Source organism: Orcinus orca, chromosome X (genome assembly GCF_937001465.1).
Source record: "Orcinus orca chromosome X, mOrcOrc1.1, whole genome shotgun sequence".
NCBI lineage: Eukaryota > Metazoa > Chordata > Mammalia > Artiodactyla > Delphinidae > Orcinus > Orcinus orca.
Window position 1 is genome coordinate 48,199,732 of NC_064580.1, and position 16,910 is coordinate 48,216,641.

General features: G+C 46.5%; 2 protein-coding genes across 4 annotated transcripts in view; one reads left to right on the top strand and one right to left on the bottom strand.

Moving 5' to 3' along the window:
* Positions 1 to 2,446: 2,446 nt before the first annotated feature.
* Positions 2,447 to 7,460, top strand: TSR2 (TSR2 ribosome maturation factor). 3 transcript variants are annotated; one of them, XM_004284761.3, is made up of 5 exons: positions 2,448 to 2,585; positions 2,749 to 2,839; positions 5,394 to 5,485; positions 6,042 to 6,215; positions 6,458 to 7,460. In XM_004284761.3, exons 1-5 carry the CDS (start codon positions 2,487 to 2,489, stop codon positions 6,581 to 6,583), a joined length of 582 nt encoding a protein of 193 aa, XP_004284809.2. In that variant the 5' UTR covers positions 2,448 to 2,486; the 3' UTR covers positions 6,584 to 7,460. The 3 variants fall into 3 exon arrangements, with proteins under 3 accessions (XP_033270716.1, XP_049560600.1, XP_004284809.2); XM_033414825.2 differs by having other exon boundaries at positions 2,447 to 2,585; positions 6,042 to 7,460; XM_049704643.1 differs by lacking the exon at positions 6,042 to 6,215 and having other exon boundaries at positions 2,447 to 2,585.
* Positions 7,416 to 16,910, bottom strand: part of FGD1 (FYVE, RhoGEF and PH domain containing 1) — a 35,606-nt gene continuing 26,111 nt past the window's right edge. The window contains exons 9-18 of the mRNA XM_004284760.3: positions 16,205 to 16,263; positions 15,913 to 16,059; positions 15,428 to 15,520; positions 15,186 to 15,265; positions 11,523 to 11,553; positions 10,909 to 11,010; positions 10,409 to 10,534; positions 10,071 to 10,232; positions 8,888 to 9,031; positions 7,416 to 8,351 (exon numbers count right to left, since the gene is read on the bottom strand). Of these exons, the coding sequence (XP_004284808.1) occupies positions 8,046 to 8,351; positions 8,888 to 9,031; positions 10,071 to 10,232; positions 10,409 to 10,534; positions 10,909 to 11,010; positions 11,523 to 11,553; positions 15,186 to 15,265; positions 15,428 to 15,520; positions 15,913 to 16,059; positions 16,205 to 16,263 (1,250 nt within the window). The 3' untranslated portion in view covers positions 7,416 to 8,045. The remainder of the gene's footprint in view (positions 8,352 to 8,887; positions 9,032 to 10,070; positions 10,233 to 10,408; positions 10,535 to 10,908; positions 11,011 to 11,522; positions 11,554 to 15,185; positions 15,266 to 15,427; positions 15,521 to 15,912; positions 16,060 to 16,204; positions 16,264 to 16,910) is intronic.

A 16,910-nucleotide genomic window follows, 5' to 3' on the forward strand; every position in this document is an offset into this window, starting at 1 on the left:
TTTACAGCTTACATGTAAACGAAACTAAATAGAAGTTTTCCCAAATTTAACAACAATCTTAAATTTTGTGTTACTAATAACAAGCTGTGAAGTTGAAATTTTTCTAAACTACCAATAACAAAATATTTTGATCAACCGAATGGAATTGAATTCAATCGAATTCTTTTTATTCTCTCTTGAAAATGTTATTATAAAATAATTGTCATTTACTTACAGGAGGATATCAAAGTGTTTGCAACCAAAAAAAAAGGAAAAATTAGTAGAGAGATTAGTCAGGCAATTAATAAAAATATTTTATTTCTCTAGTTTTGAGGATGTTTGTGGCATTTGTCAGTTTTTTTTTAAATTGGAATTTGTAAATTTTAAAATTTCTTTTATAAATCTAAAGCAATACTCACTTTCATCCCTAAATTTGTACTGTTTTTCTTAAAAACAGCTTGCAAAATTCTATCTGCCTCAGGCCTTTCAAAAATCTGCATTCACCCTGAGCACTGATCATACTCTATGGTCCTTGGAAAATCTTGCATGCCAGACTGTAAGCTCCTTGAGCATCTGACCAAACCCCATGACCCAGCAGCACTAAGCACAGGGCCAGACACAGAAGTATCAGTACTGTTTGTTAACATGGACTTGTCCGAAGTTTGCAACCTTTGCTGTGAGAGGGAATCACCTATAATACTTTTCTAAAAACAGCTTTATTGAGATATTATTTATATACCATAAGCTTCACCCATTTAAAATGTACAATTAAATGGTTTTTAGTATATTTTCAGAGTTGTGAAACTATATTAGTTTGCTAGGGCTGCCATAACAAAATACTACAGACTGGTGGCTTTAACAACAAAACTTTATTTTCTCAAAGCTCTAGAAGCTAGAAGTTTGAGATCAAGGTGTTGGCAGGTTTGGTTTCTTCTGAGGCCTTTTTCCTCATCTTGCAGATGTGTGTTCACATGGTCATCTCTCTGTGCATGCGTCTGGTTTCTCTGTCCTAATCTCTTTTTTTTTTGGCCACACCATGCGTCTTGTGGCATCTTAGTTCCCTGACCAGGGATTGAACCCCCTGTGTCCCCTGCAGTGGAAGCACTGAGTCCTAACCGCTGGGCCATAATCTCCTCTTCTTATAAGGACACCAATCATATTGGACTAGGGTGCACCCACATGGCCTCATTTTACCTTAATTACCTCTTTAAAGGCTCTGCCTCCAAATACAACCACATTCTGGGGCTTAGGGCTTCAACGTATGAATGGGGTTGGGGGCGGGACACAACTCAGGCCCTAACAGCAGATATCACCACATCTAATTTTAGAACATTTTCATTGCCCCTAAAAGAAACCCTATACTCATTAGGAGTCAGGCCACATTTTCCCCCTTCCTTTATCCTTAGGCAACCATTAATCTATTTTCTGTCTCCATAGATTTGCTTGTTCTGTACATTTCATATAAATGATACCATGCAATATATGGGCTTTTTTGACTAGTTGGTAGTGATGTCACCTCTTTCATTCCTCATTTCAGTAATTTGAATCTTCTCTATTTTTTACTTAGTTAATGTAGCAAAAAGTTTGTCAATTTTGTTGATCTTTCTTAAAAAGACTGAGTTTTGGTTTTACTGATTTTCTCTGTTGTTTTTCTATTTTCTGTTACATTTATTTCCTCTCCAATTTTTATTATTTCCTTCCTTCTGCTTGCTTTGGGATTACTCTGTTCTTCTTTTTCTAGTTTCCTAAGGGGGAAGTTCAGGTTATTCATTTAAGATCTTTCTTCTTTTTTAATAGGGACGTTTACAGCTATAAAATTCCATTTAAGCATTGCTTTGGCTGCACCTCATAAAGTTTGGTGTGCTGTGCTTTAGCTTTCAAGTCATTTCAAGATGTCTTATTTCTCTTGTGATTTTTTTCTTTGACCCATTTGTTATTTAGAAGTGTGTTAATATCCACATATTTGTGAATTTCACAAATGTCTTTCCGTTATTGACTTCTAATTTCACTCCATTGTGGTCAGAGAATGTACTTTGTATGATTTCAATCCTTTTAAATCTATTGAGGCCTGCTTTAGACTTAACATATAGTCTGTCCTGGAAAATGCTCCACGTGCACTTCAGAAAAATGTGTATTCTGCTGTTATTGGGTGGAGTGTTCTATAAGATGTTAGGATGCATTATTAAATGCAGATTTTTAGGCAATGCTACGTGAGGTTGCTTCTGTCCTAGGGCCTGAAACGTGCATCTTTAATAAGTTCCCCACATCTTTTCTGCGTAGTACCCATGGGTCCGGAACTCATGGCCTCAGCCGCCCTCCCCTCCTGGCTTCCTTAGATTTATTACATGTGAGTGACGCGGTGGTGTCATCGATTGCTCGACAGACTTTTCTATTGCTCTAGTCTTGCTGCCAGGTCTGCGGAAAGGCGAATCTGCGTTCTCAGGCTCGGCTTCCGACTCCTTCTGCCTGGGCGGTGCTGCGCTGGTATTGGCCCGCCTGGACGTCACATGCTCCGCGGCCGGATGATGGCGGGCGCTGCTGAAGATTTGCGAGCGCTCTTCGGGGTTGCTGTCCGCGCGGCGCTGGAGGCCTGGCCCGCCTTGCAGGTGAGCGGGGCCAAGGCTGGGACAAAGGTTAAAGACCGGGGCACAACAGGAGTTGGTCCGGCGAGCCGCCGGAGGCTTGGTTGGGCGGTGTAAGCAGCGGCCTCCTGCGCCCCCGTAGTCCGGCTCCCGGGCTGACGTGGTGGGCTTGGGCCTGTGTTCGCAGATCGCTGTGGAGAACGGCTTCGGGGGTGTGCACAGCCAGGAGAAGGCTGAGTGGCTGGGGGGTGCAGTGGAGGAGTACTTCTTCCGCAATGGTGAGTGAATGTGAGGCGCTAGGACGTGTCTCTGTGGGGCGTGGGAAGGAGGAGGCCGATCCTAGTGAGTCGGCACTTCCTCTTGAGCAATTGTCGGTTGGTACCTGAGGGCGAGGTGGAATGAATGCAGGCTTTGGAGTCAGAATCCTGAGTTCGAATGCCTTACGGGCCGTGCCATTGACTCAGGGTATCAGGCTGGACAAGTCGGTTTACTCCCCTGAGACTCAGTTTCATAATTTGTAAAATGGATATAAAAGTATCCACCAGCGCAGTCCAATAGAAATACAATGCTAGTCGCATCACGTAATTTAAAATTTTTCAGCAGCCACTTGAATAAAGTAAAAAGAAGCAGATGAAATTAATATTATTTAACTCAACATATCCAAAATACTTCGACATGTAGTCAGTATAAAACATTATTAATGAGATGTTTTACATTTTTTTTTAGCATTACATTTTCAAAATCTGGTGGGTATTTTTCAGTTTTAGCACATCTCATGTTTTTGGTCTAGCCACACTTTAAGTGCTCAGTAACCACATTTGACTTTTGTGGACAGCAGAGATCTACATCTTTGGTGTGTCTTGAGGGTCGTTAAGAATAAGGGGCCCTGCAGGGAGTCTTTTGCAAAGTATGATTTTTACAGAATTTTTCATACAGTTTTTTAGTCTTGAAGATGACATTAGGCAGTGTCCTTTCTCTCAAGTTTACCATCTAGTGAGGGATCCAGATAAGTAAATAGGCGTTTACACATAGGGTGATAGGTGTTCTAGTAAAGAGGAGCTCGGTGCTTGGGTAATGTGAGACTGGGAAGGAGGCGTCTTTTGGAGATCGTTAGGGGGTGGTGGTGATTGGGCTGAATCTTAAGGGATGAGAAGGAGTTAACTAGGTGGGGGAGGCAGAGAGAGTAGCACTCAAAAATAAGTCCTGTGGTATGAGGAGATTATGTGTTATATTTGGAAAGTGGCGGGGAGCTCAGTGTTAGAGTAACGGTGTGTGTGTGCTTGTGGGTGTGTGGAAGGGAGGAGTGGTGGAGAATGGGGGTTGGAGAGGACCCTGGAAAGGGGTGAGACACGGAAGGTCTTATGGGCCTTTGATTTTTGTCCTTTAAGCTAGTGTTTGCCAAAATGCATGCGTTGGAAGACTAGTTCTGTTAGATGTTCAGCGAAGAAAAACCTTCTCCAGTCAAATTATATAAGAAAAGCTCTTTTCTTCAGTTTCTTACTTAAGAGTCACAGTAATCATTAACATATTAAAGGCTTGGATAAGGTTAAGAATCACCAAAAAGAAAGCTGTTTACCTTTGGTTCCCATTAGTTTTCTGTGAATAGCTTCCCTTAAAACCCAGCAGGACAGTTATTTCTCAGAAGCAGAACATGAAACACTGCAGTAGGTGATTAAAAATTCATGAGCGGGATCTAAAACGATGGGGTTTTCTGGCTAGAAAGTAGTCAGTGTGGAGCATGGACTGGAGAGGGAAAGACTGATGAGGAAGCTGTTTCTGTCTAGAAAATGATGAGGCCTGAACTAGGGCACTGGCAATAGTCATGGACAAGAAGGCGTGGCCCTAAGGAAATTGTTTGGCTGTAGAGGGGGAGGGGAAGGGGGGCAGGTTTCAGGTTTGAGTCGCTGGGTGGCTTAGGTGCCTTTCATGGTATAGAAGAACGCTGGGGAATGAGAAGTAGGTTTACAGGGTAAGATGATGAATCTGGCTTTGGATATGGAGGGTCTGAGGCACCTGTGAAACAGGTGGAGAGTAGTCTGGGTTGGAGACAGATTTGGGGGATATTAGAGTGTTAGGGAAAGCCAAGGGGGTGAATGAGCTCTCCCAGAGGGAAGAGAGAGCAAGGAGCTTTGTGGAAGACTTTCTTGAGTTATTCTCTAATTCAGAAAAAGTAGAGCATGGGCCTATAAGGTAACTGAAGCCAAGAGTCTTAGCCAAAGTAACACGATAGGATGTTAGGTCAAGGCTGTGATGATTTCATTGTGGCAAGTACTTACATCCATTTCTTCTTACCTATGCCATTGGTCTATGGCCTCCTGTGTCGGTGGAACAACAGCTGGGAAGAGTCTCTACATTTCAAAAACTTCAGCCCTTGAGTGATGGAAGTGAACATGGATTATGGGTCTCCCCTGTGCTAGGCATTGTTTGGGTGACTTCTCATAACAGACCTTCAAGGAGGTTACTATTAACATCACTTTGCAGATGAGAAAACTGAGGCTTGGAGATGAGTCACATGCTCAAGGTCACATAGAGAGGAGGCCGGTTAAAATAGGCCAGATGAAAGATGGCGAGTGTGGATGGAATGCTGCAAGAATAGAGGGCTTAGTAGAATGCAGGAGATTCGAAATTAGGTATTTTATTTAGTGTTTGGTTTTTTCTTTTTAAAAATCATGTTAAAACCTGGAAAGTAGAGCACTTTAGCAAATAAAAGGCTCACTGAACCTTTACCCACCAACCAGATGTGGATCCACTAAGTAGGTATTGAAGGGTAGTGGGCAGGGGTGATGAAGTTGGCTGGTCTTTGATCAGAGGACCCTATCCTTTCCTACTCAGCTGACTTGGAGCTAGATGAGGTGGAGGACTTCCTCGGGGAGCTAATGACAAACGAGTTTGATACGGTTGTGGAGGATGGGAGTCTGCCCCAGGTGAGCATATCGTGGATACAACTGCTGTCTCCCTGCCTGCAGCCTTTCTTCTCCCTAGCTGTCTGTTTTAGACCAATGCTCTTGGCTGTAACCATTCTTTTCTTGAGTACTGTGCAAGAACGTTCTATGACTCCCTATTGCCTGAGTCTAGTCTTCCCAGGCTTTTCAAATCTTGCCTCTTCTATTTCTCTCTATACATCATTCTCAGCTAGGTCTGTTCGTCACCCCCATCTCAAGGACACATCAGGCCAGGTACATTTCCACCCCTGCTCTGGTTAACATAACTGCCCCCGCTGGGATTGCCTTCCCTTTTTACATCTTCCACCTTTCAAACCCAGTTCTAGTGCCTTCCCTGCTAGGAGGCCCTCCTTCAATGCTTCAGACCCTTACTGAGCCCTTCATATGTGGTTGCTTCATTAGTGAACTCCTTGGAGAGGAAAGAGACCCATTCTCTTCTGGAAAGTTCCAGACCCCTCCCCACTCTTGCTGCAAACACGGGCTGGTTATATTGTAGGTTCTCTAGAAAATCCAAGCTGGTTGAATGTTTTCTTGGTAGGTGAGCCAGCAGCTACAGACCATGTTCCACCACTTCCAGAGGGGTGATAGGGCTGCTCTGAAGGAGATGGCCTCTCTCATCACCCAAAGAAAGTGCAAGGTCAGAGCCACCGCACTGACGACAGCCAGAGAGACTGATGAGGATGATGATGCAAACAGCGTGGAGGAGATGGAGGTGAAGGGGGTGCCTCTTGGGTGTGGAGATGCAGATATTTTCAGTCTTCTGGAAGATCAGCTAGTTTCACAGGGAAGTGATGGGGGTGGTGGTGATGGTGGTGGTGGTTGTATTATCCAGAGAGGGCAGGAAACTTTCCTAAGGTCACACAGCCAGTCCTGGCAAAGCTGGGAGAGCCTGGGTTTCCATTGGCCACAGTTGGGAGGTGTTGTATTTAGCTCTCTCTTGTATTTCTCCTCCAGGTCGCAGCTACGAATGATGGGGCAGCTACAGATGGGGTCTGCCCCCAGCCTGGTCCAGACTCCCAGACTATTAAGGAAGAGGAGATAGTGGAGGATGGCTGGACCATTGTCCGGAGAAAGAAATGAGTGGGGCTGGAAATAGTCTGGGTCCTTGTTTGCTAGTTGTTTGGGGCTTGTTTGTAGGGGTTTTTTGGAGGGTCATGGACCTCTGGACTGGTTACCCCATCTCCACCCTCTCCCATTCCCCTGTCCAGCTCCTTCCAGGGAAGAAGAGCCCAAGGGTCTTTGGTCTTGGGGTGGTCTGAGTGATGAGGCCTGGTTTCCCAGCAAAGTGCCACTTGGGTGCAGTCAGTGTGAAGAGGGAGGGATGAGTGGGTATGGGCGTGACTAGAGGAAAAGCTAAACGCTGGCTGGTAGTAGACAGGTGGATGTGTGAAGGGAGAGGACCAACAGGAGAACCAGTATTCCCACTGGGTAAGGAATGTTAAGATGAGCTTGCTCATGGTTAGTTGATGATGTGAACGGAAGTAGCTGTGGTACCTCTCCCTCGCTTCCCCCTGCCCCCACACAGAGCAGCTGTATGCCCCTGCCCAGAAATTGGAACCTCCCAGGAATGCTTCCTTCCTGCAGCCCAGTGTCCAGCCCTGGGCTCCTTCAGGATGTCTAAGACCTTGTCTAGGCAGTGAGCTTGGGGGACCTGGGGCTTTGTTTTCTGTCTCCTTCAACCTCTTTTCAAACTCCTCATCCCATTGAAGTCCAGGGATGAGGCTTAAGACCTCAATAAATAATACCTTATTGTTTAATTTGTGGCTTGACCTGTGAGTAGTCTTGGAATCAGCCTTCTGGGAGCTGAGCTTCAGAGCTCAGCAAGGGAGCAGTTTCTGGGCCCACCCCAGCAGCCTGGTACTTTGGACAAACAAACGGACGAATGGAGCACAGCAGCGCTCTGAACGTTTCCGTAAGCCTGAAATAAACTGTATTTTTCTTTAAAAAACAAAACAAAGAGTATTCATTGTCCTCCCCGCCCCCCCCCCCCCACGTTCCCCTGTCCTGCCCGGTGGCCCTGCCATGGGTCTGGACGATAAAATACTGGATAGCCTGGGGCCAGGTAGAAGCTGTAAGCCGTGGGAGAGGCAGGAGGTCACCACCCCATGTAGCATCATACATGTGAAGACACTGGTTGAGGGGGCAGGGGTGGGCCAGGACCATGGGGTCAGTGGCAGAGCTGGCACTTGAATCCAGATCTCCTGCCTCTGGTGCTTTGGGGGGAATTGGGTGGAGGCAGGATCTGTAGGGTATTGAGGGGTTAGGGGGAAATGGCCTAATTCAGGCAGGTCTAGCAACAGCTCCCACCCTCCCTGGAGGACAGGGTTTAAAAAATTTAACATCACTGTAGGAATATTTGTTTTAAAAGCCCAGGTTTTGTGAAAAGATGAATTAAAAAACCCAAGACCCAGCATTCAGGATTGAAAGTGCCCATGATGGGAGTTCAAGTATTGACTGAGCTGGGAGAGAGCGGGCTGGGGCCCTCAATTGGACATGGGCAGCTAGAGTGTGGGGCAGGGGGCCCCAGTTACCCACAAATCCTCTAGGTCTTGTCTCGGGTCTGGGGGGCTTCAGAGGGTTCTGCCGTGGCTCCTGAAGCTGCCACTGGTGCCTCCTCCATCTCTCTGTCCTCAGACAGTGTGGGCCCTGGGCAGAACGTGTCCCCACGGCCTGCCCGGCCAAGCACAGCCATCCAGCGCCGCTGCAGCTCCTCTGTCTCAGGACTGAAGTACCAGCTCAGGTGGCTCTGGGTGATCTTGAAGACATGCCGTCTGTCGGGCCGTTCCCCAGCCTCAGGAGGCCCCACCTCAAAGCCAATGAGGGGCAGGCTGCGCTGGGCTTTCACATCCTGGGGGACAGGGACAAAGCCAGGGGTCACCTAGGGGTTGGGCTTCTCACTGGTTTTGTATCTGCTAAACCCCTCTTTTTCTTCCCTTGCTCAAGAACCTTATGTGGCTTCACTGAGCAACAGGAAAATGTCTGAACTGGGGCTAGAACGCAGGCTGGTTCAAATACCTCTTTCCTTCCACACCCCAAACCAGGTGGGCTAGTCTCTTTAGCATATAATGTTTTCCAGCCTTTGGGCTGTTGCCCCCCATCTGCATCTTCCCCATTCCAAATTGGATTAAGCAGTGCCTTGTCTCCACTACAGCTTCCTCCAAGAAGCTAGCCCTCCCACAAGTCACCGACTTTTCTCTACATAAGTTGACCCACAGTCACTCCTTGTCTCTAGCCAGTCTTTGTCTCACAAGGGTGGGGGCTTCTGATTTCTCCTTAGGTTCACCCTATCCTCCAAGGTCAAGGAGAGGTGAAGGACTCATGTGAAAGGAGGGCAGCCTGGTTTTGCCAGGTGGCTGAAAGGACCCAAAGGAGTAGGATGCACACCTGAGGGGCTCCGTAGATGTACAGCACCAAGGGTTCGTTCTCAGGGACCACAAACCAGGCCTTGTGCCAGCCTTTCCCGCCCTTCTCCATGTAGTGCAGGAAGCTGCAGATGACGCTGTTCTCCGCAGCCACTGAGGCCTGTTTCTGTGGCCAGAGACATGGGGGGCATCAATGTTGATAGGAGGCCTAGCCTGGCTCCTCTTGGCTTCAACACCCCCTCAGCATAGGCATTGCTATTTCCATGTCTCAGGAGGATGCTGAAGCTCAGGTGGCAGGAGTGATTTGCCTGTTGTCACTCAGTCAGAGTCGAGATTCAAAGCCAGGCTTGTCTGCCAGATTTGGGCCATGGCTGCTGCCTCTAAGAGTTGCTGGGAGGGGTGTGTAGCTCTCAGTGGGGGCACCTAAATGCCAGTCAGGCATTCTTCCATCAGTCCATTTATTCCTCAAGTCATTTATGCATTTACACTTCATCTTTTTTTTCATCTTTCATCACATGCATTCCCTGCACTCAGCGAGAAGCAACCTAGCGTTGTGGTTAAGGGGTTGGGTGGGTGGGTAAGGCAGTCAGTCCCAGAATCCCAGCCCTAGATGGAAATATATTGACTTGGAAGGAGAGCATATAGGGCTGTTGTAAGGATTAGATGAATTAATACATACAAAGCGCTTAGAAGAGTGCCTGGCACAGAGTTAGCTTTCTTTAAGTGTTAAATAAAATAAATACCTCAATTTAAAAAGCAAAAGTGTGTGTATGTGCGTGCATCTAGAAAGATAGGAAGCATAAGCATTAATGGTGGTAATCTCTGGGTCAAAGGAATACGGTATTTTTGTTTATATTGTCTAACTTTCTTCAGTGCATATATCCTACTTTGTAATAAGAAAGCTGCCACTCACTGTGTAACATGGGCAAATAACCTCCCAGGGCCTCAGTTTCCTCATTTGTAAAACAGGAATAGGAATAGCATTGATAGGTAAGTTACTGTGAAGAATAAAGCACTTAAATAAAAATTACTCTTTCATTCACTCATACTCATTTTACTCACTCCAAGCCTGGGTCACTTGTTCAGTGGATACACACGGTACTACGATTTCAGAGATGCCCAGGCCTCAGCCACCACTGCGTGGGTGGGTGGCTGGGGCCCATGTGGTCAGTGTGGGTGGGTTAGTTGGGGGGCTTGGCTCTTACCTCCAGGATGGACCTCCGGCGCTGGGGTGTATGCTGGCTGCAGGCTGGGCTGCTCCCGGGCACCCCATGCAAGGCCACGTAGCAGTCAGTGCACACACGGTTGGAGCGGTTGTTGTCATAGACAAGGCGGGCCCGGAACTCAGAGCACTTCCCACAAACCACCTGGGGTGGCAAGTGGGTAAGAACAGCCTGATTCCAGCGGGCCTTCCCCTTCAGTGTACCAACTCCCACAGCAGACTCACAGCCTCCCCCCACTTAGAGAGTGCCCATTTAGAAGTGGGCCTTTGGGCTGCCAGCCTGTCCCCTCCCTAGCTCTGCCCCTGCCTCCCAGCACTCACATGCCCGCAGGCCTTGCAGTGGTGCCTGCGTTTGGTGATGGAATTGAAGGGCTCCTGGCAGCGCATGCACATGGTGACTTCCTTTTCCCGGATGGGCGTAGGTGCCCGCTTCCCAAGATCCACATTCTGGAGAGAGGGCCAGGGCTCAGGTCAGAGACAGCTACTCCCCAGTCCAGTCCATCCAGCCCTTGCCCCTGCCCCTGCCCCAAGGCTTGGATCATCACTGGGAGGCAGCAGATACATTCAGAAGACCTGCCTTTGAGTCCTGGCTCTGCTCTACCTCACTGTGCGACTGACGACCAGTCACGTCTACTTTCTGAGCATTGTTTGCCCAATGATTTCTCTGTGGCCCTACCAAAAGAAGACTGTGCTTCTGAGGTCATGTACTGCCTCTCTGGTCTTTACCCTCTGGGAAGGGGAGAGGAGCATCACAAGGTAAGGTGGGCACCTGGAGGCCCGGAGGGGGTCCCGGTGCAGGAGGAGGGGGTGGGGACTCTTACCGGAGAGTTGGGGGGTGTGTCTTCATCTTCCCTGTTTGTGGAGTTCAACAGTTTGAAGGTCTCCAGCGTCTGTTCATGCTTCAGGAGGGTAGAGTTGATGGCCTGGGAGGAGGTGTAAGAAGAGATCAGAACACCTCAAAACTCACCCATTTCCACCCTTACTTCAACCTTCCTATAACCTAGCTTGGAGTCAGAAAAGTTGGGTTCTAGGCCCAGCTCTACCCCTTGCTAGGTGTATGACCTCGGGCAAGTCCCTTCCCAAATCCAGGTCTCAGTTCTTATATTTGTGAAGTGGGGGAGGGGGATCAGGGGCTGAAAAACCACAAAAGGCCTTCCTGGCTATTACTATCTGGGATTAAGGTTTTACAGGGCTTAACTCACTGGGGTTACACCCTCAGAGGAGCCAGCTTTCTAAAGGAAGAATTGGTTAGTTTCTGCTTAACCTCTGGACCTCAGTTTGCTTATCTGTGAAAAGGGGATGGTAAAGTTTATTGGAAGGCAGGTGTCCAGGCCCATTCTGGTGAGATGTGAATTTTAGGGGAGAGCCCACCACCCCCTTGAAGACCTGTTAATACTCTTCCAGCCCCCTACCACAAAGCCTTCTTGGATGTTACCTGGACCCAGTCTTTCTTCTCCTCCTCAGTCCTTGGGTAGGGAAGGTGGTGGGGGCAGGGGGAAAGAAAGATGTTGGGTTAGGCAGGCCAACCAAAAGCAATTGTAGTGGTAAAGAGCAGGTGTTTTGGAGTTGGAAAGATGTGAGTTTGACCCTTTTCTCCTTCACTTATCACTTGTGACCTTAGGCAAGTCATATAACCTATCTGAGTTTATTTATTCAACAGTTATTAATACTCTCCAGACCCTGTGCTAGGAACTTGGGCCTCAGAGAGGACCCTACCATCAAGGAAGGAGCTCACGGTCTAGAGGGGGAGACAGGGACAATACAGGGGGATCAGTGCTGTGACAGAAGGAAAATGGGGCTGAGGTGATCTGTAAAGTTCCCAGCACAATCCTTGATACACTAGGTGCTCAATCAGTGTGAGTTGCTTTTTGTTTAAGCTTTAAATAGTATGTTATTATCCATCAAAGTTTATATGGCTGCTTCATATTGTTCCATAGAGATATCTAATTTCTCTACATAATTTCCCTCATGAACTGTATTTACTGCTTTTGTCTTTAAGTGTCCATATATGTATGCATCTATTTTTGGACTGTTCAGTCTGTCTAATTTATATCCTTCTGCCATAAAACACTTTTTAGTAGTTTTTTGCTAAGTCTTGAAATCTGGTAATGTAAATCTTCAAACTTTGTCATCAAGATTGGTCCGGCTATGCTAGGTTCATTGCATTTCCATATATATTTAGAATCAGTATGTCAACTTTTACACACAAAAAAATCTACTGAGATTTTGATTGGAACTGAAGCTGTAGATCAATTTGAGATCATCATAGTCCTAGCAATATTGAATATTTCAGTACATGAAATGATAAATCTCTCAGTTATTTAGTTCCTTTTAAATGTCTCTCAGCAAAATTTTATGGCTTTCAGGGTAGAGGTCTTGAAACTATTTCATTAAATTTGTTTCTGGGTATTTGATACTTTTGATATGATTGTAAAGAACATTATTTTTCTAATTTTATTTTCTAATTGTTGCTAGTATGTAGAAATATAATTAATTTTTATATCAACCATATATCTGGTGATCTTGATAAAGTCATTAGATATGGTACTTATTAAATTTGTTTGGATTTAAAAAAAAAAGAAGGCAGGCTCCCACATGCCACGGAGCAACTAAAAATTAGAAGAGGCCAGGCAGGAGTCAGCCATGAAGCTGGTCCTACTCCTAGTGAGCAGTTGATGGGCCTGCACCAGGGTGGAGGCCTTGGAGACTGCAGGGCAGACCAGAGAGTTGGGGAAGGAAGGCAAAAATATATACTGATTCCTAAGTCAGTGGTTCTAAACCCTGGTGCACACGTTAAAATCATCTGGGGAGCTTTTAAAACTCCCCATGTTCAGGCTATACCCCAGACATATTAAACCAAAGTCTCCAGGGGTGGGTCCCAGACATCAGTATTTTTTAAAAGCTCCTCAGCTGATTCCTGTGTCACTAAAGTTGAGAATCAGTTGTCTAAATGGTGGGCATATGGGTATTTGTTGTATTTCTACTTCTCTGGATATTTGAAAATTTTCATTAAAAACAACTTTTTAAAGGGCAGTAAAAGCAACTGCAAAGCAAATGCTCCATGCCTTCCCTCTGCCACTAGGAGGAAACCCTACACTGCTCGGTGCACCCTTCTGGGCCCAGAATCCCTCTGCAGCCCCCTCCTTCCCAGCCTCCCAGCAGAAGACTCATCCCAGTCACGTGGCTTATCACTTAGGCTCTGCTGAGGCCTGACTGGGCCCCACACCTGCCCTCCCCTGGAAGTGCCCGTTGTTGCCTTTGTTCTCACTTTCCTGGCCACAGGCCTCTGAGATGCTCTCTCAGTCTCTCAGAGCATCAAACCTAACTCCCTTCTCTCATCTTCCAGGACGACACCCTCTAGCCCACATTCATCTCACTCTCCTGCCTCCACACAGTTCCAGCAATGAGGGTTCTGACTCTCATTTCTTAATTCCTTGCAGCCTGTCAGAAGCAGATAATCTACCCATGTGCATCCACTCGCTGGCCCTGACCATGGCCTCGATACCCTATCACCTGGGCCCTCAGAAGGCAGCATGAGCTCCAATTCCTGCTCTGCTTCTTTTTAGCTGTGGGATCTTGGGCAAGGTGCATAACTCTTCTGTGCCTCAGTTTCCTCATCTGTAAAGTGAGGTTGATGGTAACAGTGGCTACTTCAAGGATTGTTTTAAGAATCTGACTAGTGAATTTAAACTTAAATTGTTTAAGTTAAAATCAACTTAAAACTGTGCCTGGCAGGGACTTCCCTGGTGGCACAGTGGTTAAGAATCCGCCTGCCAATGCAGAGGACACAGGTTCGAGCCCTGGTCCGGGAAGATCCCACATGCCGCGGAGCAACTAAGCCCGTGCGCCACAACTACTGAGCCTGCTCTCTAGAGCCTGTGAGCCACAACTACTGAGCCCGTGTGCCACAACTACTGGAGCCCATACACCTAGAGCCCGTGCTCTGCAACAAGAGAAGCCACAGCAATGAGAAGCCCGTGCACTGCAACGAAGACCCAACACAGACATAAATAAATAAATAAATAAAAATTAAAACAAAACAAAACAAAAACTGTGCCTGGCATAAGAGCAAGTCTTCATTAAATGTGAACTATTATTATAATCATTCAAGTAGAGAATGGATATGAAGGCCCCTTTGTTAAATAGCTAGGCATTATTTTAAAATTTGTTATTATTTAAAATTTTCTTATTATGAAAAGTTTCAAGCATACAGGAGAGTAGATAGGATAACACAAGTACATTAAATATATACCCACTATATAGATGCAAATTTTAAAAATATTTTGCTATATTTATTTCATATATATGTATATATTAATATATATTTATATATGTAGATATGTGTGTATATGTATATATTTTTTGGTTGATAAATCATTTAAAAATAAGTTACAGATATCACGATACTAAATCATCAGCATGCATCACCAAAAAACAAGGCCCTGGGGCTTCCCTGGTGGTGCGGTGGTTGTGAGTCCGCCTGCCGATGCAGGGGACATGGGTTCGTGCCCCGGTCCGGGAAGATCCCACATGCCGCAGAGCGGCTAGGCCCGTAAGCCATGGCCGCTGAGCCTGCGCATCCGGAGCCTGTGCTCCGCAACGGGAGAGGCCACAGCAGTGAGAGGCCCACGTACCGCAAGAAAAAACAAAAACAAAAAACAAGGCCATTCTCCTATATCCTCCTATACCATTATCACACCTGAGAAAGTTAGCAATAATTCCCTGATAGCTGATGCCCAGTTCACAGTTAGGATTTTCCCTATTGTCTTGCAAATGTCTTTTAGGGCTGTTTTTCTCAAACCAGACTCCTATCATGGACCAAGCATTGCATTTGGTTGTTATTTCTCTTAAATCTCTGAATCTGCAATAAACTATTTGTGCTGTTGTTATTTATGTTTGGTTTACTATCTCATTCTTCCCTCTCCTCTAACAAAACCCATCAGAAGAGCAAGCATCTTTGGGGAAAGGTACCCACCCTTTCTCTGGAACAATCTCTCCTCTAGGGAGGTAGCCTCTGCCGTGGCACTAGGCCTAGAATGCCTCAGCATATCTGAAGGGAAGAGGGGGCTGGAGGGAAGATATAGGCAAGGGCAAGTACCTAGCCTGGAGCTCCAGGGAGCGCTGCTTTCCTGACACCAGGAAGGTCCGAGGCAGATTGAGGTTGGAGCTTTCCTTTAGCTGAATGGAGAGAGAAAGGGGCTTGGTGAGGCCTACTGAGCTCTACAGGGCCCTCGCCCCCTGCACATATGCACACACTTGGGGTCAAAGTCAGAATGTCTTTGTTCCTCCCAGCACCAAGGCCCCACTCCAGGTCCCCATTTCCCACCTCCTGGTGCTCACCTCCATGCCATCTACATCGATGCGTGCCCGCACGCTAAACTTCTGGCCAAGGAGCCGCAGCCTGGGCACACAGTAAAGGAGGCGGTCGTTGAACTAGGAAGGAAAAGGTTTCAGATGTATGTGTGGAGGACCCACAAGGGGTGTGGCCCAGCTCCCTTCCGTTATTACTCCCGAAGCTTTACTGCTAGGGACTCAAGGCAATAGGTGGAGAAAACACAGTCCAGACTGGGCACAAAGGTTGCAAGGAAAGAGCCTAGGCATGGGAGTCCCTTCCTAGTTGGGTGGCCTTGGGCAAGTCACTTCTCTCTAAGTCTTAGTTACATTATCTGTAAAGTAGAGAGAAAAAAAATTCCCAGTAAAGGTAGTGAAAATACAATGAGTTAGTAGAGGAAAGAATGGAGAGCAGGAAGTATAGCCTTGAGTGAGTACCAGGTCAATGTGGCGGGCAGGGGTGGGGGGCATGCACCCCTACCCGTGGCACTTACTAGTATGAGGTATCGGTCTTGAGTGGTCCCATTCTTTGCTGACAGCTTAAGGATGTGGCCTTCTTTTATGAGCTCTTTAGTGGGGCTGACAATGTCTTCCTCACCCCCTAGCAGCTCATATACCTTCAGCAGCTTGTGCATTCGTTCCTGGCAGGAGACAGTGAATAAAAGGCAGGGTTTGGGGTGCTGGCCTCCCCTCAGATGTCCACAAGTCGCAAGCCCCCCACCCCAGAACGGAGATCGAGATAGGTGGCTTGGCCAAGGAAGGGCAGGGGTTAGAAGGACCACTCACCATTTTGCGGATGGCAGCATTAGAGTGCTCTGCTGCTGTGGCTATCAGCTCCAGAGACTCTGCGGGCAGAGTGGGAGGTCAGATGGGGGGGCTAGCAGAGAAAAGGCTCTTGGGAGCTTCTCTGCTCCCTGAATACCTCCTCCTGGCCTGACCACACCCTTCCCATTCCAGAAAGTGCCAGCCTCAAAGATGTCCATAGCAACATCACTTAAAATCAGAAACTGACTCAATTAATGCCACAATAGCAGAATCACAGGACATGAAATAGCTGGCAGCCAATAAAACGCAAGCTTAAGATTATTATTACCATTAAAAAAACAACAATAATAGTTACACATGTAACTGGAAGGAAATATACCCATGTTTAACAAGTTGTCTCTGGATGATGGGACTATGGGTGATTTTTATTGTCTTCTTTTTCCATATTTTTGACAGAGAACACATATTACTTTTATAATCACAAAAAAGTCAGATGAAGCAAAGAGATGATCCTATTCTTTGTCTCAATAATTCTGATTATAGGAATCTATACTAAGAAAATACACGTTTTATGTACAAATACACTTTCATTGCCGTGGTGTTTACAACAGTGTCAAACCAGAAACAACCCAGTTAAATAAATGTGCATTCATATAATGCAATACTAAACAACCTTTGCAAATGATGCTTTGGTAGGGTTTTTCATAATCTGTGAAATGCTCAGGAC